General features: G+C 40.1%; 4 protein-coding genes across 15 annotated transcripts in view; 2 read left to right on the top strand and 2 right to left on the bottom strand.

Annotated features, from left to right (window-relative positions):
- The first annotated feature begins 1,234 nt into the window (after positions 1 to 1,234).
- On the top strand, positions 1,235 to 6,295 carry ykt6 (YKT6 v-SNARE homolog (S. cerevisiae)). Of its 2 annotated transcripts, none has more exons than XM_051423717.1 (8): positions 1,235 to 1,447; positions 1,854 to 1,993; positions 2,259 to 2,341; positions 2,907 to 3,007; positions 3,095 to 3,199; positions 3,538 to 3,603; positions 4,011 to 4,112; positions 4,334 to 6,295. In XM_051423717.1, the coding sequence occupies exons 2-8, from the start codon at positions 1,890 to 1,892 to the stop codon at positions 4,367 to 4,369; spliced, it is 597 nt and encodes a 198-aa protein (XP_051279677.1). In that variant the 5' UTR covers positions 1,235 to 1,447; positions 1,854 to 1,889; the 3' UTR covers positions 4,370 to 6,295. The 2 variants fall into 2 exon arrangements, with proteins under 2 accessions (XP_051279677.1, XP_051279676.1); XM_051423716.1 differs by having other exon boundaries at positions 1,236 to 1,447; positions 1,826 to 1,993.
- Positions 6,296 to 6,863: 568 nt separating this feature from the next.
- On the top strand, positions 6,864 to 11,695 carry sb:cb288 (uncharacterized). 2 transcript variants are annotated; one of them, XM_051423721.1, is made up of 5 exons: positions 6,864 to 7,065; positions 8,441 to 8,498; positions 9,327 to 9,398; positions 10,712 to 10,796; positions 11,045 to 11,695. In XM_051423721.1, the coding sequence occupies exons 1-5, from the start codon at positions 6,991 to 6,993 to the stop codon at positions 11,091 to 11,093; spliced, it is 339 nt and encodes a 112-aa protein (XP_051279681.1). In that variant the 5' UTR covers positions 6,864 to 6,990; the 3' UTR covers positions 11,094 to 11,695. The 2 variants fall into 2 exon arrangements, with proteins under 2 accessions (XP_051279681.1, XP_051279682.1); XM_051423722.1 differs by lacking the exon at positions 6,864 to 7,065 and adding an exon at positions 7,072 to 7,947.
- Positions 11,696 to 12,330: 635 nt separating this feature from the next.
- osmr (oncostatin M receptor) lies at positions 12,331 to 20,072 on the bottom strand. Of its 2 annotated transcripts, XM_051423708.1 has the most exons (17): positions 19,913 to 20,072; positions 19,661 to 19,815; positions 19,345 to 19,498; positions 18,701 to 18,973; positions 18,481 to 18,610; positions 17,934 to 18,082; positions 17,637 to 17,770; positions 17,407 to 17,545; positions 16,986 to 17,071; positions 16,655 to 16,862; positions 16,109 to 16,294; positions 15,920 to 16,021; positions 15,214 to 15,381; positions 14,877 to 15,029; positions 14,641 to 14,722; positions 14,450 to 14,534; positions 12,331 to 13,911 (listed from the first exon to the last, which is right to left on the bottom strand). In XM_051423708.1, exons 1-17 carry the CDS (start codon positions 20,067 to 20,069, stop codon positions 13,516 to 13,518), a joined length of 2,757 nt encoding a protein of 918 aa, XP_051279668.1. In that variant the 5' UTR covers positions 20,070 to 20,072; the 3' UTR covers positions 12,331 to 13,515. The 2 variants fall into 2 exon arrangements, with proteins under 2 accessions (XP_051279668.1, XP_051279669.1); XM_051423709.1 differs by lacking the exons at positions 12,331 to 13,911; positions 14,450 to 14,534 and having other exon boundaries at positions 14,640 to 14,775.
- A 119-nt stretch (positions 20,073 to 20,191) lies between these two features.
- Positions 20,192 to 23,344, bottom strand: part of LOC127376633 (rho guanine nucleotide exchange factor 28) — a 41,628-nt gene continuing 38,475 nt past the window's right edge. For 8 of the 9 annotated variants that reach the window (XM_051423698.1, XM_051423701.1, XM_051423699.1 and 5 more), the window contains 3 exons: positions 21,957 to 22,208; positions 21,474 to 21,852; positions 20,192 to 21,274 (listed from right to left, as the gene is read on the bottom strand). In XM_051423698.1, the coding sequence (XP_051279658.1) occupies positions 21,084 to 21,274; positions 21,474 to 21,852; positions 21,957 to 22,208 (822 nt within the window). In that variant the 3' untranslated portion in view covers positions 20,192 to 21,083. The remainder of the gene's footprint in view (positions 21,275 to 21,473; positions 21,853 to 21,956; positions 22,209 to 23,344) is intronic. The other variant, XM_051423700.1, reaches the window with a different exon arrangement.

Raw genomic sequence — 23,344 nt, 5'->3', positions numbered from 1 at the left:
TAAATAGCCTATGGATTCATCTTCATTCTATAATATATTGTATTTAAAAAGAAAAAAAATAATAACTACGGATTCATCTTCATTCCTGCAGATAAATTACGTAAAACCTGTGGATTTGTCTTCATTCTTGCAGTTACCAGGTCCAGTTAATATCCGCATTGGCGCACTGGCTATGCCATCAGCTCCAACAGTCAAAAGTTACGCACAAAAAAAGATTAAAACGTTCTTCCATCCAAAACTTTATACAAGTGAATAACCATTGAAATTTAGAGCAAAATCAGAAAACATAAGAAAACTCCCAGTCTGTAGCTGGCCTTCTCACTGACCACGTTACTTCAGTAATATCTTAACGCAACCAAAACTAGCCTAGTTCCAGGAAAGAAAAGCCATTTCTTCCCCCGGTGCAGCTGACCTGTCAACAGATGCACCTGAAGGCTTAGCGGTTTCCATGCCAAAACGATTTCAATGTGTTGCCTTGACGATGAATTACGGGCACACTTCTGCCATGGAAAACACTTACCACTGAGTTAAGTGGCCAGGACAAAATTGTTAAATGGAGCAAGATTACCAGAGAAAACATCTATTGAGGGTGCCATGTTTTTGGTAGACAAAAAAAAAAAAAACTTACAAGCTCACTAAGCTGTGTAAAAGTATTATTATTATTATTATTATTATTATTATTATTATTATTATTATTATTATTATCATCTACAAAATGACACGAGAAAACAGGCAAACTTTTTTAATTTAATTTTTGAGCAATTTATATAAACACTTCACCTATAATTATCATCATACACGTCAATGTAATCATTTTATACATAGGTCCATTATTTCCAATGTACACATTTTATTCCAAGGATGTTATTTTTTGTCTTTACACCAACAGGTGCTAGTGAGTAGGAAAATCATCCCTGGGGAAGAAAGTTATTAAAATTTACGAATAGCATACCAGGACTATATTGCCCGCTATTAGACACAGTTAAGGTCTCCTGAAATCTTAACCTTCACTCATTTTTTTTTAGATTTCACATTCCCAGCCTTGTTTTTTCCAGAAGAATACATATAAACAGATTGTCTCCTACAATGGATGAGACAGTCCCGATCGGATCTATAAGTGAAAACTCCACAGAAAAGTGGCATTTTTATTGAAAATACTACTGAACTAGCAGTAAATGTACTAACTTTTCTCTTCAATCGGAACCCTGACAACAGCGTCGTGCTTGTTTCCACCGGAGCTATTATCCCGGTGGTCCATTTGAGGATCGTGACGTGGTGATTGGTCAGTGATCTGCCTATTGATAAATATCACCAGCGTTAGCTACGTTGTGTTCAGGTCACCGGACCTCCGCTGAACATATGTATGAGCTGTAGTGTCCGTGCAGTAGAAAGTGTGCTCGGTGGTTCTGACGGGAATCAGAAGGTTTGCTGCTGATTTATCTGAGTGGTAAGTTATCTGAGGCCTCACGTACACCTCGTAGCAGCTGGAGCTAGCAGTGTGCTCCACTTGGTTTTAACAATGTACAACTTTAGTATTTAGCTCCATGGTCACCAGCCTGTGGTTGAAATGTGCACGACCGACTGCCAGTTAACCAGTTTATCTTCGCATAAAGAATAGTAAGGTAATAAGCCGAGAATAGATAACAATAGTTGGTTAGCTTGGTAGCTAATAATAAGGCGGCTACTTTCACTTGTAAGCTAGCTTGTCAGCTGAACTTCCCTCAAGTTTCTTTAGTTGCGTTACTGTTAGCAGAGAGGCTAGCTGGCTGAGCTAATAGGGGATAATGCTCTCATGTGATCCCGCCTGTGTCACCCTACAAATTAGATCATCAGGGCTGTGTGATTTGCATTAGCTGTGACTGACTGAGCAGAACTGAGCCGGCGGCAGCATGAAGCTCTACAGCCTCAGCATCATCCATAAAGGAGCGACCAAAGCCAACCTCCTCAAAGCGGCCTATGACCTCTCCTCCTTCAGCTTCTTTCAGCGCTCCAGGTGGGTCTGACTGACTGGACCCACCATCTCACCGATTCAACTTCTTTTTTTAATGTGTGGATGACTTTATTTGTCCTAATTGTCTGTGTGTAGATTGCAGAGAGTATGCAGTTACTGTACTCTCTCTCAGTTTGTTTGGTTTGGCAGGAAATCTGACGATTGATTACCATCCCCAATACAGTGTTTAGTAGAAATAATGTTGCCTGACTAAGGTCAATACTGGGATACTTTTCCACAGTGACATTCTTGTTTTTGTTTTTTTTAGTGTTCAAGAGTTTATGACCTTCACCAGTGCCTTGATTGTTGAGCGGACATCACAAGGAAGCCGTGCCTCTGTTAAAGAACAAGGTAAGAAAGAGCAGGTTCAGCTCAGCTTGACGGTCATGTTATTTTTAACTAATGTGACTCCATTGTCAAACATTAAGCGATACAGTGAACTTGTGTCTATTTTGGAATTTGGTCAAATGTTTTATTTATTTACTATTTCAGTGTCTCTCTACACATAGGTAGTTCTCACAAGGTTTGGTGTCACTCAGTCTTAACTGTTACTGATACTATCAACTTTGCATTGTTATGTGTGTAATATTTACAATATTAGGGGTGTCCTAGTAGTATATACATGCCAAGCTCTTGAACATTGTGCCAGTGTTTATTTGAAATCCGATTTAGTTTTACTTCTGCTTTGCTTAAAGACACTGGAAACCCCAATGTGCTAACTTGCCAACTTGGTGACTTTCTTTCTCGTGACTTTATTAGATCAATAAAGATCCATTTCGGCACCATACATAAATTTTAACTACTTCAAGCCACATTTCCAGAGGCTTAAACAAAGTGTGCCAACTAGCTCTGGGTTCACCTGTATCATAAGACCAGGAAATTTTGATGGTACCACATGGTTTATCTCTTGTTTCAGAGTACCTGTGCCATGTGTATGTAAGAAACGACAACCTGGGTGCTGTGGTAATCGCAGATACTGAATACCCACAGAGAGTCTGTTTCACATTGCTAGAGAAGGTGAGTACAAAAGCATGTTAATAAAACACATAATTGTTGCACTTGGATGTCACCTTCAATATTGAGATTGCTCTCTGTTTTTTTTAGGTATTAGAGGAGTTCTCCAGGCAAGTGGATAGTATAGACTGGCCCTCTGGTAATCCTGAAACCATAAACTACAAAAGCCTGGACATTCACCTTGCTAAATACCAGGTCAGTTTTGAATCTGTTATTCAGAAAATATCTCAAATGAAACCCTTGAAAGCCAATGAGTATGACTAGACTGTGATTGTTTCTTTAGAACAATATCAGATTCACTTGGTTTCACTTGGCCTTCATGGTTGTCAGATTTTCTATATGTCTTATGTCATTTGACTCTGTTTACTAAATAGTTTTGACTCTCAAGTATATGCCAAGATGGAGGCATGAAGATGAAATTCAAGAATCTGTTAGTGGCCAGTCAAATAACTTGTTTTACATAGTGCGGCCAAAGGATTAGCATGCAATAGCAGTGTACCTGACAGCATGTTGTTTTTTGTTTTATCTCCCAGAACCCCAGGGAAGCAGATGCAATGACCAAAGTGCAGGCAGAGCTGGATGAGACGAAGATCATTTTGGTAAAATACTTCCCTAAGTTGCGACCCAATACTTTAATCTAGAGGCTGAAATAAATGCACTACAACTGCCTATTAACCATAGAGGGGACAATATTAATACTAACTAGAGTTTATCATCAGTGCATCCATTTTATTGGCCAGTCATGCCTGAAACATTACACAGTATTTTTTACCAAACTCTACCGGGGGTCAATCCCAGTAAAAGTCCTCTGCACACTAAACTACTGCATTGGGATCCCAACGCAAATATTGTGGGAGCGGGCAATTCTGACTTTGCTCAAGTGGGAGTGGGCAGTCAAAAAACGTCCCAAGATTTAATTTGTGCCCACCAGAAGGGTGGAGATGGATGATGGATGCAGCAGAAGGGCTCTACTGCACACTAGTTAATGAATGTTTTGTTTCTGTAGCACAACACGATGGAAAGTCTGTTGGAGAGAGGAGAGAAACTGGATGATCTTGTGGCAAAGTCAGAGCACTTGGGAAACCAATCCAAAGCCTTCTACAAGACTGTGAGTACTGACGACTCGCCATAATAACACTGTACTTAAAGTCTAATAGCCATTCACTATTTTAGATGCCTGACTGTGTGTGTGTGTGTGTGTGTGTGTGTGTGTGTGTGTGTGTGTGTGTGTGTGTGTGTGTGTGTGTGTGTGTGTGTGTGTGTGTGTGTGTGTGTGTGTGTGTGTGTGTGTGTGTGTGTGTGTGTGTCATGTTCATGTTAAACCTGCAGGCACGGAAACAGAACTCATGCTGTGAAATCATGTGAAGTCGCTGCCTCGTCCTCGTGGACACGCCTCTCTCTGCCTTTCTGCTTTTCCTACAACTCCCATCATGCACCTGCCACAAGCTCTCAACACAGAGGACAGAACCGACGCTGTCTCATCCAGGTTTGGGGCGCCAGGATAAGAGCGAGAAAGGGTGTAAGGGGGTGGCCAGTGGAAGTGTGACTTCTCCGGATCGTGGCTGATGGGGGCTGAAGGAGTGATGGGGTTTGGTCAGGGGAAGCAGTAACATTTGAATTATTTTTAACCTTTTCAAAGGGTGAACATCTGTCTGGTGTTTCAATACCAAGGACATAATAGCGTGACGTGTTTTAGTGATGTATTGTTGAAAACGTCTTCAAACCATTTAATGTTATTCAGATTCAATCAATTCTTAACAGTTTGATTTCAAAGTATTAACCACAGTTGGGCTTCTGCTTCAAGGCAACTCTGACAATCTCGCAGTCTTATCTTGTGAATTCATAGAATTACGTCACTGTTTTGGTTCAATTCTTGTTTTTCTTGCAGGCATAACCTTTGTTGCCCACCAGGTGGCCCTGTTTTATTTAGTGTATTTGTCCAGTGAGCCTCAACATTGAGGCCAATCTAAAAACTCTAATGACAGTAAGTAGCTGCTTGAACATGTGATATCAAAATCTCACAGAATTTTACAGTAGTAGTTTTGAAACATCCTTGCTAGATTAGATTAGGCTACACAACTTCCTTTGCTTTACTCATAATGTTAAATGTAATCTTAAACATTCCCGCTTCGGGTGAGTGTGTTATTGAGTGATGATGCACCTTTAAAGCTGATGAGAATAGATGTGAAAATGTTTCTTCATAGACGCAGCCTTATTGCAGAGTGGCTAACATGTTAACCCCCCCCCATGTTCTGTTTAAACATTATGTCTCATGAGGAGGACTGACTCTCTTTTGTGTACACTTTGTGCATTTTAGCCATGCTTTTCACTCTTAAAGCCAACACATGGCGCTTAAGAAGGTTTTTAGAGTTCAAAAGCTGACTCAGACTTCTGCAGTCCAGGGCTCATGTGTACCTCTCAATCCTGGGATCACTGACATTTTACCATCATTTATTGTGACTGAGGTGATTCTGGGAATCCTCAGGTGCTGTTGCACTCTTTGGCCTCAAGTTTCTCCTGAAATGGGTGTAACTTTTGAAATAGAACAGAGATATGTTGAGCGATGTTAATTGAATGATTTCACACCCTAGTCTTATTTTAAGACACTCCACAGCTGACCTTTTCTTTTCTTTTTTTTTTTTTTTACTGTCAGCACCGTTTGCTTGGTATTTAGGTCCGACTGGGTCGAAATTTCTTTCTTCAGGAACTGCTCATCAGTTTATGATATAGACATGCCTTTGGTTGTGTATTTTAGATGTTTCTCTGCTCACTTTCTGCTGTATGTATGTATGATTTGCTGATATACAACATCTGCAGGCTGCATTGATGTGGTGTGTGTGTGTGCGTGTGTGCGTGTGTGTGTGTGTGTGTGTGTGTGTGTGTGAGAGATCTGAATTGCTCTTTCTGCTTTTACAGTGTAAACTTTGGTGCAATATCTCTGCAGACTGTTGGTGTGTATCTCTCTAAAGTAGAGAGAAGAAACTAAACTATTTCTCATAAAGGACAGTAAATTGACCTTTGTATATGCTATTCTTATGACTAATTCCCATGTGAAGCGTGTCCAGGGTTGTTTCTGACATATTTGTTTAATTTCTTCTTTTCAAACTTTACAATTAATGTGCTGAATTGGGAAATCTGTCAAATCTATGGAGTCACGCTGAAGCTATTTGCAGGTCTTGTCTTACTGACCAGTGTGTTAAACAGTCTGCGTTAAACGTTTTGATCCAGATGTGGTTTGCAAACTTAAAACAAGACTTCAGATAATAAACTGTTCTTTTCTGTCTGTATTAACATTTTGTTTTTGATTTCTTCAAACTGATTGTTTACAGAACGTGTAATCTTGCTTAGATAAACGAAAACAAGTGGCATCTGGCATGCTGGTGGTATTTTCAAGGTTTGAAGTAGGAAACTGAATTCTAAGATGGCAGTAAGGTGTTGCAGGAAATCCTCTAAAACAGTGTAAAGGTAGATGTGACCTATGCGTTGTTTAAAAGTCAACAGTAGTATCTTTGGTATCTTGTAATCAGCAAATAGAGCTGTGTGGCCTCTCCTGTCTGCCCTTTTACAGGAAGGTCAGCAGAGAAGCTGATGCACCCTTCAGGTGTTGTAGGAAATATCGCATCTTAATAGAAACAATATTCATAAAACAAAAGCAAATGATTACAAGAGAAGTGTTAGTAAGGAGGTAATTTTTAACAATGTTAACTCGTGTGTTAATGAAAGCATTCATTGTTAAATAAATAGTGTTGACCTTTGGAATAGCTACACATGGAGTGCATGTTTAAATGGGTCTATTATTAAAAACAAATCTATAATTTAACTTAAACACCCCCGACAGAAAGTGTTTCCCCTGGCCGCGGGAGCGCGCATTCATTCAGCGAACGCGGAGAAGTGAGTCAGTAAAGTGCGCAGTGGAAAAAAAAGCTTAAGCTGATAGATAATGGACCCGAAAGACTACACACTGATTGTGAATTACAAACTTAAAAATGAATACCCGGACAATTTATCTAAGAAAGATAAATTTATTCTTCGGAGAAAAGCGTCTCTGTACGTCGTTGAAGGTAAGATAAGACAAGCAACAACAAAACATTCACAACACAAAGGAGATCCTGATTATTTACTGTTAATGGATAGCACCAAAACTCGGGTTTTTTGCCTTTCTTTGACCCAATTAATCCGCAAAATGTGGCTTTTTGACCTTTACATACACCCGACAAAGAAGTCATTGACTGTCATTGACACTGCTCACATTGTAATGCAATACAATATTGCATTTGAGACAGTATATTATGTTATAATAAACAGTGAGTTGTGAATTATAGTATCTAGTATCTGAAGTACACCTAAAATAAATCATTTGATGGTCAGGCTTCATCTGTCTATTATAGTTACATTTCGAGTGAAGTAGATTGTAATTGAAATAATTGTAATTGAAGCCAGAAAACAATCACAGTGATCTTGATTTTGGATATCGACGTTTATTTAGTTCGACAAATTCCATACCAGACTTGAATTACAGCGTGTTATATGTCAAATCACATGAGGAAAGTATTGCCTTGGTTTTTCCGTTCAGTACGTAGTACGACGTTACGACGTACAACAACAGAACATTGAATTAAACAATGCAATTGTTGTAAGTTTTAATTTACTTGGGTGAAAGCCAGCGCACCACTATTTCTCCGCCTTCGCTGAATGAATGCGCGCTCCCGCGGCCAGGGGAAGCACTTTCTGTCGGGGATACCTACATTGGCACGACAACTGTCCAGAGGTTTTTTGTCTGTTATAAGAGAAAAATACGAGTTTAAAAGAGACCCTTGAATGCAGCAGGAGAGGCGCGTCTCAGAGAACAGCATAAACTGAAGTCTGAGCGCACGGTCTCACCGATGTGGATGGAGGGGAAAAACAAGAGCAGGACTGTCATCAGCTACGGGACCAGCTCTAAGGTGAGAGGCCAGAAAAGAAAAACAGACTTTCCTGAAGTGCAGCACTGTACAGTAAACAAGTCTGTTGATCCAAGAGTGAGCCTCTCTCTCTCTCTCGGTATGTTAGTGCTACTCTGCGACGGTTAAAAGCCTAAAACTGATTTACTTGTTAACAAGCCTCCAATGAGTCGTGTTTCATTGAGGTTACAACTTGGACTGGAAGTTGTTTTCACCCTGTCGCAGGAACAAATGTTGTCCCAGCGCAAATGTTTTGGAAATATGTGGATATTTTCTTATCTTGCATGTTTTCCTTATCTTTGCGCCTGGTCGCCTGAAGCGCTCTGATTTTCCACATTGCTGAACTTCCTGCAGAAAGTTTCCCACTTCTGCTGCAGGCAGCAGGGCTGATTTTCAACCTGCACAGGACACAAGTGTCCCAGCTGCAGTGTGTCCTGCCACTGTCAGTGCCCTGTGCTCTACATTTCTAACACCAGTGTTTCTGCTGCATTGTCAGATGGTTGACCCAGATGTTCCTACATGGCAGCTTTTACACACAGTTCAACAGAGAAATGGTAAGTGTTACACCTTCAGTCTTTTTCAGTTAGTTGATACTTAATACTACACAAAAAGGGCTACAATACCTAAATCAGATTACAGTGCCAGGTAAGCATGGGAGTCCACTTCAGGTAAATTCTGTTTATGCCAGCTTTAGATGACTGGTAATCAATACCAATGTTATTTCAGAGCAACACACTTCAAATAGCAAAGTTTCAAGGAAGTACTGACAAAAATTCTAATTATTCAATGTGGCAAGAGGAGAATCATGGAAACATACTGCATGTAAATACATGAATACTGTAGTTCCTGGTCAATGCTCATAGACTAAACTACTGTAACTGAAGAAATGTTGTATGAAAGATTTAAATGCATTGAGAATGCTTATAGAAGGAGAATTTACTTATTTATTTTTGATGCAAATGTTCAGAGGATCATCACAAACAGGTTCATGCTTGTGTACACAGAAGTGACTGTAGTGCCCTGCAGTCCTCTACAGAACTCTTATTATTCAAAAATAACCACAGATTTGAATCAACATCTCTCAACAAACACTGCACATCATGAGCTTGCAAAAGTTGGTTTGGAATAGAGGTGCTGCATCCAAATCCACATATTTCATGTATGATGAGGTGTTTCGATGACCTTGTTTACCCTGCATATTAATAATGAGCCATTCAAATGCTGGGTTCATCACCTTTTAGACTCAAACATTTTTTTATTTAAATTCCATACAGCCTCATTCATGGTTCAGTTGCAGGGAAATGTATCTCTCTCACACACACACACACTCGTTCTTTTATATTTGCATTGTTGTGAAGTATTGTCTATTTTTCCTCATTAAGTTACAACTGCAGCTGCCACTCGTCCGTCTCAAACAGATGACTCTTTGACCAAGAGCAGTGGAATCATCCCTGGTAAGTCCCCCCCGACCAAAATCTGATGTCTTTAAAGACCCTGTAAGACCTGTTTCAGAGAAAAACACCTCATTTGTAAGATATACCACCTTGAGCTAACAAAGACCGCCTGTTTAAATCAGAGAGTAGAGACCCACAAACAACGGAGGCAAGTTGCAAGCAAGATTTAAAAACAAGCATTTTATTTGTCAGTTATTTTTAGAATATGACTGCAAAGCAGTGTGTGTCTTGTCATTTTGATCAAATTGCTTGTGGTTATTTTCAGTGGCTGCGTCTGAAACCACGATTTTCCCAAAATAGTCAGTTGTGGTAGTTTTTGTCATACAGTCAGAAATATAACACTTCTACAACGCACACTTCTCTCTCTGTGTGCAGTTGTATACAAAGTGTTTTATGACTTCCCAGGTCTGCTCTCTGCTATCATTTGAACGTTCTATTAGAGAGCTTCTGCACTTTGGTGACCCTGGGTCCACCATGTTTTCCTCCCTCTGTTTGCTAGGGGAAGGTATAGACAACAGAGGTGCCCCTATCAATTAGGGCTGCAACTAACAATCATTTTCATTATCCATTAATTTAACGATTATTTTTAGTTTCTCAATGTCTACAGTGATGTCATTTAATGTAAATATATTCAGTTTAACATGATTTTAAAAGACAAGCAGGAAATCTCCATGTTTGAGAGGCTGAAAACAGCATTTTCTGTCATTTTCTCGTGAAAAATTACTTAAACAATTGATTGATTAGTCGGTTAATTGTTGCAACTCTACTATCAACACGTATAGGAAGTGTTTCACTGATAAAGCAAGCTGATGTGTGACCGAACTAGTAGCAGCAATTTCAGTGGTTGAACCTGAAAATGTAGTTTGAAGGAGTTTATCACTTAAAAACAATCATATAACACAATCTCAACTGTGCACTTTTTTGAGGTTCAATCATCTACTGTTCTGTTTTGACACACAGCTCATTGCTGGTCAGGATAAAATTCTGTGTATGAAAGTTTTTTGGAAGTAAGCAATGGTCAGCAATAATATGCATGCAGGATTGAAGTCTGCAGAGCTCTGAAAGATGTGAGGGAGAAATACCCAAAGCACTGAAAATATTATGTTTTTCTTGTGGAATGAGGAATTTATTTTAAATATATAAGAACAGTGACAATGGATAGAAAAATGAGAAGCATGAATAATCACACAGTCTTTTTTGTTTGTTTTTTGTCTAAGGTAAACAAATTATTTGCTACACTTGCATGCAACTATGAGCATATGTGTAGTTGTGTTTTAATATGTACAAATAAACATGTGTATGTATGCTTTTAGGTGCAATAGCGGCCACAGTGTTCATTGCCTTTTTACTTGCTCTCTACGCTGTCCTCTGGAAGTGCATGGTGTCACCACCACAACGGTAAAGAACAGACACAAGCCCTAACTTGATTTTGCTGGAGCTACAATTTGATTTTGTTGACACAGCAATCTTGCAAACTGCCATTTGTTCACTTGCCTTCTGGTGTCACATGTCTGAACTTTGTATCCCAGCTCATCAAAGAAAGACAAATCACCTCACACGATCGGCACTTTTTCCACTTCATATTAAAGTTTGTTATTGTTTTACTGTGGTTGTCATGTAAACACTCTCATCCCTTTCCGTTTTAGAAAGCACAGCAAGGTGAGGGTAAGAGTACATCAGAGGACTTCTGTATGAGGACAGGCATCTGTTCAGTGGGCCATTTTGGATCTTAAAGGCGCGGCCTAAAATCTGAGAGCAGACTTTGCTCCCATGCAGGCAGCTGAAGATCCTCCTAATAGATCCAAAGATCAAACCACAAAAAAACAAAAACTGACTCAACTGAGTGGATGTGTCACCTCTTTCCGTCTGTTTGCTGCTTGACCCAAAGCTCCATGTTGATTTAAAACACTTTTTTGGCAGGTCAGAGTGTGCTGCTTTTTTCAGTTTTTTCCTGTGATCTCTGCACTACTGAGGGATGAGGCGGCTCAGGTCACAGCTCAGTCCAGTGACCAAAGAGCTGTGCGTGCGTGAGAGAGATCCATTTTTCTTAAAGAGTTGTGGGGAAAATCCCTAAAGCTGCCAGGAGTTTCAGGACAATCAACCAATCACCTCTGTACTTCAGTCTCTAAATAGCATTACTGTGGAAATCTAGAATGAAATCCACACATTCTATTTACTTTGCTCAGGATGTTGTTACTACTGTATGACCTTATACTCTATTATAAACTGTGACTTGTATTTTTTTACATTCACATTTAGTGGACTGTGAATATAAATAAATGGTATAGAACTTTAAATGAGACTCATTCATTTTTCTTTTGTTTCATGGTGTATTTCCAACTGAACATAATAATGGAATGAGGAAAGAAATACTCTGGATGGATTTATCTGGAAACCAAGCAGTTAACAGATTAGGTGCCAGGATGAGTGTAAAAGGAAAGGTTTCTCTGATTTGCCATTTGTTTTCTGTTGTGAGTGCCTGATGGGCATCATTAATATCAGGTCAGATTCAAGTTCACAAGCAGCTGAATCCCAGAATCTGAAAATGGACATATCCTACATAAATGGACAGTCCAGCAGCCACTGAGCAGCTATTTGTTACCTGACACTTTAGTAGCTGACTCTGTCACAGCCACATCACAGCAGAGGTTTGACACTGTTTTTTCAGAACCAGTTCTGCAACTTACAGAAGACACACAGTGGAGTCAACTGAACAAAGTAATGAGCAGGGAATGTATGTGGGTGAGATCCTGTTACTGTTGATTGAGTCAGGTTACAAATCATTTGAACTGTGCAATCCAGTCATATCTTTGACTTCCAGGAAACTAAATGCATTTGTAGTTTTCAAAACATTGAGATATATGTTGATTACACTGAAAGACTGAATAGCTAATTATTTATTCATTTGAATGATCAGTTCAAATGAATAATGTGATGTTCTCAACCTTGAGGTTTTTATTTATTTACAGAGTAAAAACATGGGACATTTTTGCAGTTTAAGATAACATTGCTTATTTATAGGCTTAAACTTGCACTAGTCAGTAAATAATTGAATACATAACCAGCAAAAACTTCAATACTTAAAACAGCTTGTTGTGAAGTTGCTTGTCCAACAGACGGCATAGTCGATGAAAACTTTGTCTAAATCATTAAAATCAGTGTGATTCTTTATTCTGAGCTAGATTTCTACCTAGAGTAAAACCAAGATCACACACAGCAGTGCTATTCTTGGATAACAGATACGGTAAAACACGCACTCATTTAGGAAACAGATTTCCTGCTATAAACCGGTTCTTTGTGCTCCTTGATAAAGCTGCACACCTAACTCACTCCCCTAGATGCCTTTGAAATGGCTAAATCGAAAATTGTGTTTCTTTTGGCACCCTGAAATGCACAGGGCAACAACACACTAGATAAATCCACTGTACATGAAATTACATTATCAGTCATAACAAATGCATGTTTTGATGTTTGACAGTAAAAACAGACTTTCTATTATGTAACCCATACATATATACTCCTACAACCTCATCATTCAAAATCCATTTTTGATTTTAAAAAATACTAAGTATATATTTGATAATGCCATGCAAGTAACAACTGCGTCATCATCACTACCAGTTGCATCCTGTAGATAACATCTCTAGTTACTTTGCAGTTTACAGTGAGTTGTGAGTGGTTTAAAATACTCTTTAGATTGCTTATATCTGCTGTGTGTTTTTCTGCTCTACACACATTATGTTACGATGAACTCTGCAAGATACATATTTCCAATCAAACTATATGTACACATAGCATGTTAACATGTGGGGTAAATACAAAACCTTAACATATTTACATTAGAAAGCCTCAGAGGGGTGCCCTGATGGCTCACCTGGTAGAGCTGGCGCCCCATGTATCAAGGCTGTGTCCTTGCTGCAGCGGCCATGCGCTGGACCCCGACCTGTGGCCCTTTGTTGCGTCCCCTCTCTCTCCCCCCGTCCTGTCACAATTGATTAAAGGGAAGAAAAGCACCCCCCCACATTATGTCTAATGAACAGTGCATCTGTTTACACTCTTGAAATGGATACATGAAGCATATGACTTAGAAGTTTTGGGCTTGGTCTTCAACTTTAAACTATAAAGTATCAGTTGATATATAGTCATATGTAACACTACATGATTCCTGCAGACTCCCAGAGGGTTCATTGATTTCACTGATCATGACTTCTTGTGCCTCAGACAAATCCTCCTTTACTGTGTAAAAATAAGTCTTGTTTGTCATGCAGATTGTTTGCTGAAGGGCCGGTCTGTCCCAGAGCACCGTGACTGACTGTGGACAGTTCTCTGCTTGGAGTGGCACACAGGAGAGTGACAAGGCAGAAGGAGAAGGCTGGGAACCAGAAGAGGTCAGCGTGTTTATGGGTTCAGGATCGCTTACTGTGGATGTTTCATTCAGAGGAGCGCTGGTATTCAGGATCTCAATGTCACAGCAGCTGCACTCCACATTCTGAGACTGCAGCTTCTCACTGGTCTGTACAAACATGCAGGAATAAAATAATATAAACCTGAGGCAGTTTCACATGAGTTTAGATAAAGAAGGAGGGGATGGCTATATCTGTGGGAACAATGTACACAAGATGGTGCGTGTGCATGACTACGCCAGCCAGGTGGATCTACTTTATCTGGTTCACTCTAGGTGATGACTGCTGTGTTTACTTTCAGTCAAAAACACACACACACACACACACACACACACACACACACACACACACACACACACACACACACACACACACACACACAGAGGAAATTCTGTTACTGTATCTAATTTGCCTATACAGCATTTCTGTGTGATGATTAGGGAAATTTTAAGTAAAAAGTAAAAAGTACCACCTGAATATATAAAACAAAACCGGGGCTCTGTAGTTTATGCTGTAGAGTGCATAAAATTTAGTTTGTTGAGTGACAGTTATAGTAATATTTCCATGCTCTCTCTGTATTATGTTTTAAATGTATTATCTCTGTATTCCTCTGTGCATGATCTGAATATTTGTTGGGTTAGTCCATACCTCTTGCAGGAAACTGTCTAACTCAGGAATTTGGATGTTCATACCAGCAGGATAAACAAAAATCTTCTTCAGCCCATTCTTCGCCCTGGAGAAGAAACAGAACCAAACAGAAGATGGAAGAGAGAAAAGCTCTAGGTTGTCTCCTCCAGGAATTAATGTTTAAGCCAAGATTTACACATGAGGTTACTCACCTTCCTCTTTGAGGCCACAGGAGAATGGTGCAGCCCAGCAGCAACAAGATGGGAATCAGTATCTTGGCCAAGTGAGCAGAGTCTTGCAGAGGAAACAGGATGCAGCTTACATAATCAGTGTGTACATTTCAAGCCCTAAAATTGCACTGGACTTTTAGAACTTTAAGTCATAATTCTGAGAAAAACAATAGTAAAAGTGATTGATATTGTTGAATTGTTGTATCTCTGGAGCTCACAGTTGGTTCTGGTCCTGATGGTGATACTGGCAGGTTGTCCAGGCCCCTCCTTAGTGAGAGCACTCACTAACAATGTATACTCTTGGTTTTGCTGCAGACCCTCTATGGTCACAGACTTCCTCCGAGGGTCTGCCACCGACACGTTGAACAAATCTAGATGTACACAAGATTATAAATGCCTTGTTTCACCCTAATGTATGTAAGAGTGACTCAAATCGGTGTTTATCTGAGATTGCTCCCATTGACCTATATAATTATTATTATATTTAGCATGTTTTGTCTTTTAACAGAGAAGGAGAACAAGAAATAAGACCGGAAGCTTTTCCTCTGCACTCACTTGCAGCATGACCTGAGGGCATATCAGATCCTACTTTCTGCACCATAACCAGGTAACCAGTGATGAACGCTGGATGAGCCGGATCATCCTCATTGTAATGCCACTCCAGTGTTACAGATGATGAAGTACTCTGAACAGGTTCAACCAAATTCGGGGACTGTAGAGATGCTGAGGTACAGAGGGCGGTTTTGAGGAAGGAAGACAGATAACATCAATTAGAACTAAAGCAATAGACATTCTCTAACTGATGTGAGCCTACAGGGACTTTCTTATCTAACACCTGCACTGCTTCTGCAAAAGCTCTATCTCCTTTTTCCACTGGTTTGGTGTTTGTAGTTGTTAACTTTAATAAAATTATACCTGGTGTAAGTAACTGGATATAATTTGCATTTCCTTCTTGTCTCTGTCATCTATATGCAAGATGGTGTCATGCATATAGATGACATCTGGAGGAGGTTCTAATTCGAGCCTCTGATGAAGACATCCTGTGTCAAAAGTTAACCTGTCACCTATTCAAAGACCTAATCTGTCTTGCAGTGTGTCTCCCTACTCAGTCTGTTAAGGCAGCCCCTCTACTAAGTGCCTAGGGGACCAGCAAAACACCTTATTAACCTCATAAAGAAATACTGCTGTTAGATGTACATAAATACAAGAACACAGACACACACATTTTCAGTACAACTAGTTAATCAGTAATAACACTCACTGAGCTCTTTTGAGTATCCAGTCTGTATCTCCAGGAGTCTGTGTCCATTTTCCATGCAGCCATAGATATTAAATGTATACCTGCAACCTTCTTTGAAGTTTCCTACAACATAAAGGTGTATGACAATAAATGGCAAGATTTAAAGGATGCATTTACAGTGACCACTAAAGGAAAACAACAAAAACTTACTAGCAGGTAGAAACAATGTATTGTTTCCTTCTGGAACCTTCATCCAGCGCAGAGTGCAAGGCACTGCATGTCCCAGAATGCACCACTCCACAGTATAGCCACAGGTGGCAGTGTCCAGCTGGTCCCAGGACAGATTAAAACCAGCAGGTGTGCTGCTGTTCAACCGCTTCTCTACTGGGCGGTTTTCTAGACAGAGACACATAATTCAGACTGTGCTGCAAAAAGCAGTTATGAAGGTGAATTCAGAAAGCAAAAACTGAACAATTCTTCATCACCCTGTTCCACGAAATGCACAATGATCATCTAATGGCAGAAATCCACCACTAGAATCGAAACGTCCACTACATTTTGCAGAATTTGTAAAATTTTGAGACATCCAGCTGATATACAGATAGACACACACGCTTACAGCTGTTGTTGTTGGAAGAAGTTGAATTTCCAGGAAAGTAAGCTTAATATTTTAGAGGTGTTGTCAGAAAAAAAGGTGTGAAACGTACAATCGGAGACATGAAGAGAATCTTAGCTGATTCCACATGTGTTGCTCACCTCCATCGCTCTTTGGGATGGTGATGTGAGCGAAGATGGTGGAGTCAATGTGGAGAACAGCCTGGACAGTGAACTCATACTGTCCTGGACCTATGGAGACCTCTGCCTGGGTTTGTCCACTGTCCTTCCACTCGGTCCAGTTTTGGGCCTCCGACCACTGAACTATGTAGCCTTGTATGTGCACTGTGGCTGCAGAGTCAGAAACATGCTGAGAACAAAGATGCGCATGAAAGTTGGGAAAAGTTCATGGTCATGCTCTCCTTATACACAACTGAGAGGTTCAATATTTTTGTCAAAATAAAACATTTGAAGGAAAACAGATGAGTCTTACTAGAGACCATAATAGAGTAACTTGGCGACTGTTTGGGTCAGATAGCTGCTTTATACTCCTCCATACATCCAAGGTCACCAATGGACCTGAGGAAAGCATGTGAAGATGATTTGTTTAAGGAATCACAGGCATGGGAGATCATCCAATAGCAGAACCAGTATACTTGTTGTAAGACTGTTGTACTTTCAGTAGTCTATTAGAGTGACTTTGTGACTTACTTGCCTGTTAAAATAAAGTATATATGAAGAAAGAAAAGGAATTGTGGAAGGAAAATTAACTTTTCTGGTTCTATTGGCAAAGTTGGAGATTGCAACCATGATGCCATGGGTTCATGAATGTTAAAGGGTTATTTATTTCCTGATTTTTGATTAATTTTGTCTGTGTTGAGTCTTAACTCAAACTTCACTGAAAATGGACTCACAGGTTGTGAAGGATCTGGGCTGTGTCCATTCTCCCCAGAGCCTGCCATTGACAGAGCAACGTACCCTGGTTGAGTAGCGGGTGTTGGGAAGCAGTTCCAGTTTGACTTTGCAGAGCCCACTCACACTATTACAGCTCATCTGTTACACAGACGAGAAAAAAAAATGCAATAAAATGTCCATCTTTCATTTCTGCAGTATGAATGTTTTTGTTAAACCATATTAAAGTCACCTCAGTGGTGCTGCCTGGGTCTGTAGTGACCTGACAGAGGAGGTTCAGCTGAGTTAAGTTTGCCTGTACGATCCAGGACAAAGTGGTGTCTGTCACCCCAGGGCTCACTCTGCCCCACTCCACAACAGGAATCACTAACAGCAAAAAACACATGAAATCCCCACATTTGCTAAAAACACAGCATTATCAGTAACGCATATTTTATTCTTTAGTGTTCATAAACACAATCCAAAGTAAACAGAAGCAACATATACTGTGTATTCCATATTCTGGTTGAATGTTTGCGTGACCTCTGACCTCTGTCAGAGATGTTGAAGCTGTAGCTCTCTGTCTCCTCTCCCAGCTGGTCCTTCACCAGCACACTGATGTTGTATTCTTTCAACTGTGGGATGGCCGAGAAAGTACAAGACGACTGCTCACATTGGATGGGAGCCTGGTCTGAGTTCCTGTGATTTCAACAACAAAGCACTTGTAGTAAATGTCTGTTTGGGAAGAACAAACAACCTTTTTTGCCATGTAACCTTGTTTAGTTAGAGAGTTGTCCAACTGAGTATAGTATACTTTTATAGTCTGGTTTGAAGAAGGCAGGCACAGAGGCAGCTCCACATGAATTAAACATACATGCTGTTTTGAAGAAATCTTTGAGTCTGTCTGCACAACTATTACTATTTAACTTCATAGCTGAGTAACGTATGTTGTACTGCTAGGGTACACATAGCAGCATCAGAGAGGGACTGGAAGTATATTTCTCAAAGTATACATGCTGTAAATAATGGACCAGGATTTACAAAAACACTGCCATCTATGTTGGACATTCTGAATGTTTGGTAATGTGTACTCTTACTCTATGTGGAGAGTGCGTGTTTGCATGTTGCGATCGAACTGGTCTCGTTTTCTGCCTGGATCCCAGGTGCAAGTGACAGTTGTCATGTCTGAGGTTGCACAGCTGAGGTTTCTGGGCTTCTGGGGAGGAACTACAGCACACACACACATACATATATGTAAAAGTCCTTTGGATAAATAATGTTCAAAGAAAGTAAATTAAAATAATAATTCCAACTTACAACTGACGTACTTCCCAGCATAACTCTGCTTGCCTGTTGAATCAGTGCATATGAGTGAAAGGACTTTGATTCGCTGTGTTGGAATAGTCAGGTTATCTAGTTTTAGAGCTTTGACTCTGGCTCCAATGTTGATAATATAAGATTTGTTGTCATTGAGGGTAATGCTGGTAATACTGACTCCTCTTGTGGGAACACAGCAGAACACAGCACTGGTGCCCTCTCTCAGCACCCGTTGGTTTGGGAACAACTTGGTCTTATCAGTTGGCTGGACTCCTACAGGTCACAGAACAGAGTCATTCTACAGTCTCAATACCTGGTAGGTTAGGGTAACCTAACTTTCCTTTACATCACCCCTTAGTACAAGATTCTAGGCAAGTTTATTATGGCCAGGCTTTGAGCATGATGTGCATTGCAACAGACATTTGCAATGACTGCAAAAGTTGAGAAACACTGATGTTAAGATTGGTGAAAGGGAAGATAAAAAGAATGGTGGCTCATACTTGCCGAGAACCGAAACTAATGCTTATTTGATGTCATGATCTTATCAGTAAAACTGTGCATGCAAGAGCCTGGCCTTTTTTCTGTGTGTTCGTTAGTTTTACTCAAGTAGACTGGTAATTGAGATTAGAGTATCATCATCTCACCATCGTTGGTTACCCAGTTGCTCCAGGGACTCGGGACAGACTGATTACTGAAATGTCGAATCCTGACTGAGTGATCGACACACTCCAGAGGCAGCTCAGAGGTCCATGCCCATGTATATTCATTTGAATCCATGGAAAATAAACTAATATTTCTCTTGATTAACAAAAACAGGGACATGGACTTTACAGGAGGTTGTAGTTATGTTTAACATCACCATAGTAAAAGTAGCATAATCAATACCATAAAATTACTGGGATGTTACTATATAGTCTTTAAACAGTATAAAATCAAGGCAGCAAATCCTTCAGTACTCACATTGTAAATAACGGTGTGGTTTTCAGTGCGGCTGATCTGGATCTCGTAAATGTTGCCCACAAAGTCACTGTGTTTTACCAGCCAGCTCACCAAGAGGCTTTGTTTGTCATTGACAGCCTTCAGATGACTGATGCTCGGCTTTGGCAGCTGCCAAACTGCCACAAAATTTCACTTAATGTATAAAAAGTGACAGGACATTTTTGAGGAGAAAAAAAAAAGGGAGATTCAAAAAATTAAGTGAATCAAACTCACCAGTGTCCAAGCAGAATCTACCGTGATCCTCATAAAATATTAGACAGAACCCGAGCAGGTTAACTAAACATATTCTGAAACTCATCATGCTCTTGACTGAAGCAGAGTCAGAGTGAAGAGCTGACCATTCACTGCACACACTAACTGAAAGTATCATGTGTCACTTAAAGTCGTCCTGCCCACAATTACTGCAAGAGTATTGTGTAATAATGTAACACTGGAACCCATGAGGGATGTGCAAATATTCAGCTGATGTTGGCAAAATAGAGTGAAAACACATTTCCCACAATCATTTTATATACAGCACAATATTAATATGGCACATCACAGTTCTGATTACAGAGATTACATAAGAACACATATCAAACAAAATATTATTTATGTTGACAGCACAAAGCAATTTAAACACAATAAATTATACGAAAAAGGAGGTGAACAGAAAACATACAACCATTCTTTACATAAATCACTTACAGTATCAGATAGCAAGATTTTTGGCACTTAAGTGAGAAACATAATAATAGGAATATAAGTTCCTCTTCCAACATAGTGTGCATAGGTAGCCTTTCCATAAAACTATACATATATTTTAAATTTATACAATAATATCAGTATATTTCTAAGTCTTTTAGATACTCACAATCCCTTATAAATATCATTTAAGATTAAACGGAGAAATAATAGCACTCTATACATAGTTTAGGGAAGGGTTCAACTGGAGTCTCCAATATTTCCATTTTCTTGTAAGTGCTCATGGGAAAATAAAAGAAAAACCTCTGTCCTGATTTCCTGCTACTTTAGGTCTCAGAGTTTGGGGCACAAAGGTAACTCTGCCATCAAACAAGTGCAACGGGTACTAAAAACAATCATAGTAGAAGTAAAAACATGGGGAGTATAAAAGCTGATTTACAAAGAATTTGTTGGCTAAAAGGCACAATGGTTTCATCACACAGGAGGAGAATGATTAATGGTTAGCACATACACTGATAAAGGCACAAATACTGTATCTGTGTATACTTCCTCCCTGCACCTATTTCCCTTTTTTGAATATTCAGGTTTTTTAAAAATGACTTATCTTAAATAGATACACAAACACATCAACAGATATATATTATTGTCGATCCAGTTATATGTTAGACAGCTTGCATTGCTCATTTCTCTCTCATCATTCTCAAAGATAGACAATGTTCTCCTCGCCTGCCTCCTCCCCCTTCTGTCCTTCAAGTGAGAGGTATGCCTGCGGCGGGAGGAGGGGAGTAAGAGTGGGAGATGAGGAGTAGTCATCCTCATAAAGTCCGTGACCTGTGACCTCTGACCTCCATGGACCCAGGGATCGCCTGTCCAACGGCGGGGTAAAGTCTGCTAGAAGGACAAAAACAGAAACGCATGCTTATCATATTTTGGAGGGAGAGTTGTTTTTTTTTTCCTTTAAGCAGAATATAGAACCAAGTGTTTGATTGTGTTCTCTTAAAACCTTGTACTGCTACATATATCAATATGGCTGCATGTCTTCATCTGCTGTCCATAACTAAACACATGGGAAGGAAATGAGTACACTTACTGTTGTTGGTCCTTAGTGGCTGTGCAGTGACCCTGCTGCTGAAGGGGTGGATGGAGTCATTCAGAGGCCGGGGGCAGCCGTGGTTGTTAGTGTAATTCGGGTACATCAGACCGTCTGGAGTCTGTTTGTTGTGTGCCTGGCTCAGCAGAGTGTTGAGGCTGTTGTAGAGGCTGGCACTGAGGCCAAGGTTGGCGGTGTAGTCAGAGCTGTGCAAAGGGCCATCATGGTTCTTCCGTGGAGCAGACAGCAGACACTGGTGCTGGTTGTTGTTGGCGGGCTGTTGGAGGTGGTTCTGCTGGAGGGAGGCTAGTAAAGCTGCTTCGTTCTCGTATACTGAGCAGTTACCATCCAGGCTACCTGAGCGGCTGTGGCTGGACACCTGAGAAGCCAAAAAATTGAAATTGTTGAAAGTTATTGTGCTTTTTTAATCCTCCGAACCTGGTACCTTTAACTTCCTGTTTCTCCTCCCCCTCTCTTTCTTACCTTGTATCCATCCAGTGGTATCGTAACGGGCAGGCTGCTCTGGCGGTTGTGTCTCCAGCTCTGCAGTAGCCTCTGCTGGGCTTCAATCTTCTCCTTCTCCCTCTCCACACTCCTCTGGCCCTCTCTCAGTCGGTCTAGATTTTGCTGAAACTCCAGCAGCTGGGCCTCCAGCTCCTCACGCTCGCAGCGCAGACGCTCGGCCTCCAGGAGGCACTGCTGCTCTCGCTGCTCCAGCACACTCTCCTGCTCACTCTGAAAACACAAATGCAACTTATGATCTCTTGCTGTGGTTATAATACAGTTTCCACACTACCATTACTGTAACGGAGACTTTAAAACTTTGCAACTTCAACAGTGTGTTTAACGGAGTGTTATATATGAAACGGTTTAAGGATCAATCCACCCTAAAACAACTTAACAGCTTTTGGTAATCTCCAAAAGTAATAAAAGCACCGTGAATAGTGTTTGGTTACAATTAAGGTCTTCCTCTCTGACTCACTTGCTTATCTGCATGATAGAAAGTCTAAGGCTCTATTAAAATAATATCAATAAGTAGAAGGAATGGTGCAAAACAAAACCAATAATGTCTGCATTTTTCAAAATGTATCCATGGATGGGACTTGCATAATGTGGGCAAGCTGTGTGGAATGGGGCAATGCACTGGATGCGTTGATGCAGTATATGGCATTGTGGTATTGTTGCTATACCTCCACAGTGACTGTGTTTGAGTATGAGGGAAAAAAAGAGCTTCTTTCTTAACAATTTTACACTGACATTAGATGAGAAGAGACTCCACCTTAATACATTAGAACATATTGCTGCAATATGATGGAGAAAAAAAAAGAAATTCAGTAGTAGTATATATGTTGCAAATCTTGAGAAACTAGTTGGCTACAGGCCACCAAGAAAAAGGAAGCTACAACATTTTACCACAAAATAACATCTGAACTGCACACGGAGTACTGTTGATATCTACTCTCTACAAATATTAGATCAGGCAGAGGTGAATTCATAGCTCACAGTTTTTGTTGAGAGATAGATTACCTTTATGTAATCGGGGGAAGAGACAGTATAAAGTGTAAAATCAACATCCTTATACAAAACATAAATACAACACAAACACAAGACAAATGACTTACAATATAAAAAAACACAAGGAAAAAGATACATGTGACAGCCTTAACTTTTTATTCTACTGAAATTGAATTACAATCTCTATGACTGTTTCTATTACTTTTATTATTTAGTCGAGGGTACAGCCTATCAACTGGTGGTGTTTACCCTTTTTACCTTTGATTTGACAGCTTTGATCAGAAACTGGCATAAATAAAACATGTAGGACAAACTGCCTCGGGGTAAGAACAACAGAGACAGAAAATCAAAAGAAG

This window comes from Dicentrarchus labrax, unplaced genomic scaffold (assembly GCF_905237075.1).
Source record: "Dicentrarchus labrax unplaced genomic scaffold, dlabrax2021, whole genome shotgun sequence".
In the NCBI taxonomy this organism is placed as follows: Eukaryota; Metazoa; Chordata; class Actinopteri; family Moronidae; genus Dicentrarchus; species Dicentrarchus labrax.
This window is presented reverse-complemented; position numbering and strand designations above follow the sequence as displayed.

What these genes read in the sequence shown, in the direction of transcription:
- ykt6 (XM_051423717.1), top strand. Translation starts at nt 1,890, where the DNA reads ATGAAGCTCTACAGCCTCAGCATCATCCATAAAGGAGCGACCAAAGCC. An exon ending in TTCACCTTGCTAAATACCAG is followed by an intron (nt 3,200 to 3,537) that starts GTCAGTTTTGAA and finishes TTTATCTCCCAG; the next exon opens with AACCCCAGGGAAGCAGATGC. An exon ending in CCAAAGCCTTCTACAAGACT is followed by an intron (nt 4,113 to 4,333) that starts GTGAGTACTGAC and finishes TTAAACCTGCAG; the next exon opens with GCACGGAAACAGAACTCATG.
- osmr (XM_051423708.1), bottom strand. Translation starts at nt 20,069, where the DNA reads ATGATACTTTCAGTTAGTGTGTGCAGTGAATGGTCAGCTCTTCACTCT. An exon ending in CTTCAACATCTCTGACAGAG is followed by an intron (nt 17,771 to 17,933) that starts GTCAGAGGTCAC and finishes TTTTGCTGTTAG; the next exon opens with TGATTCCTGTTGTGGAGTGG. An exon ending in TACATTGTTTCTACCTGCTA is followed by an intron (nt 16,022 to 16,108) that starts GTAAGTTTTTGT and finishes TTTATGTTGTAG; the next exon opens with GAAACTTCAAAGAAGGTTGC.
- sb:cb288 (XM_051423721.1), top strand. Translation starts at nt 6,991, where the DNA reads ATGAATACCCGGACAATTTATCTAAGAAAGATAAATTTATTCTTCGGA. An exon ending in CACAGTTCAACAGAGAAATG is followed by an intron (nt 8,499 to 9,326) that starts GTAAGTGTTACA and finishes TTCCTCATTAAG; the next exon opens with TTACAACTGCAGCTGCCACT. An exon ending in ATGGTGTCACCACCACAACG is followed by an intron (nt 10,797 to 11,044) that starts GTAAAGAACAGA and finishes TTTCCGTTTTAG; the next exon opens with AAAGCACAGCAAGGTGAGGG.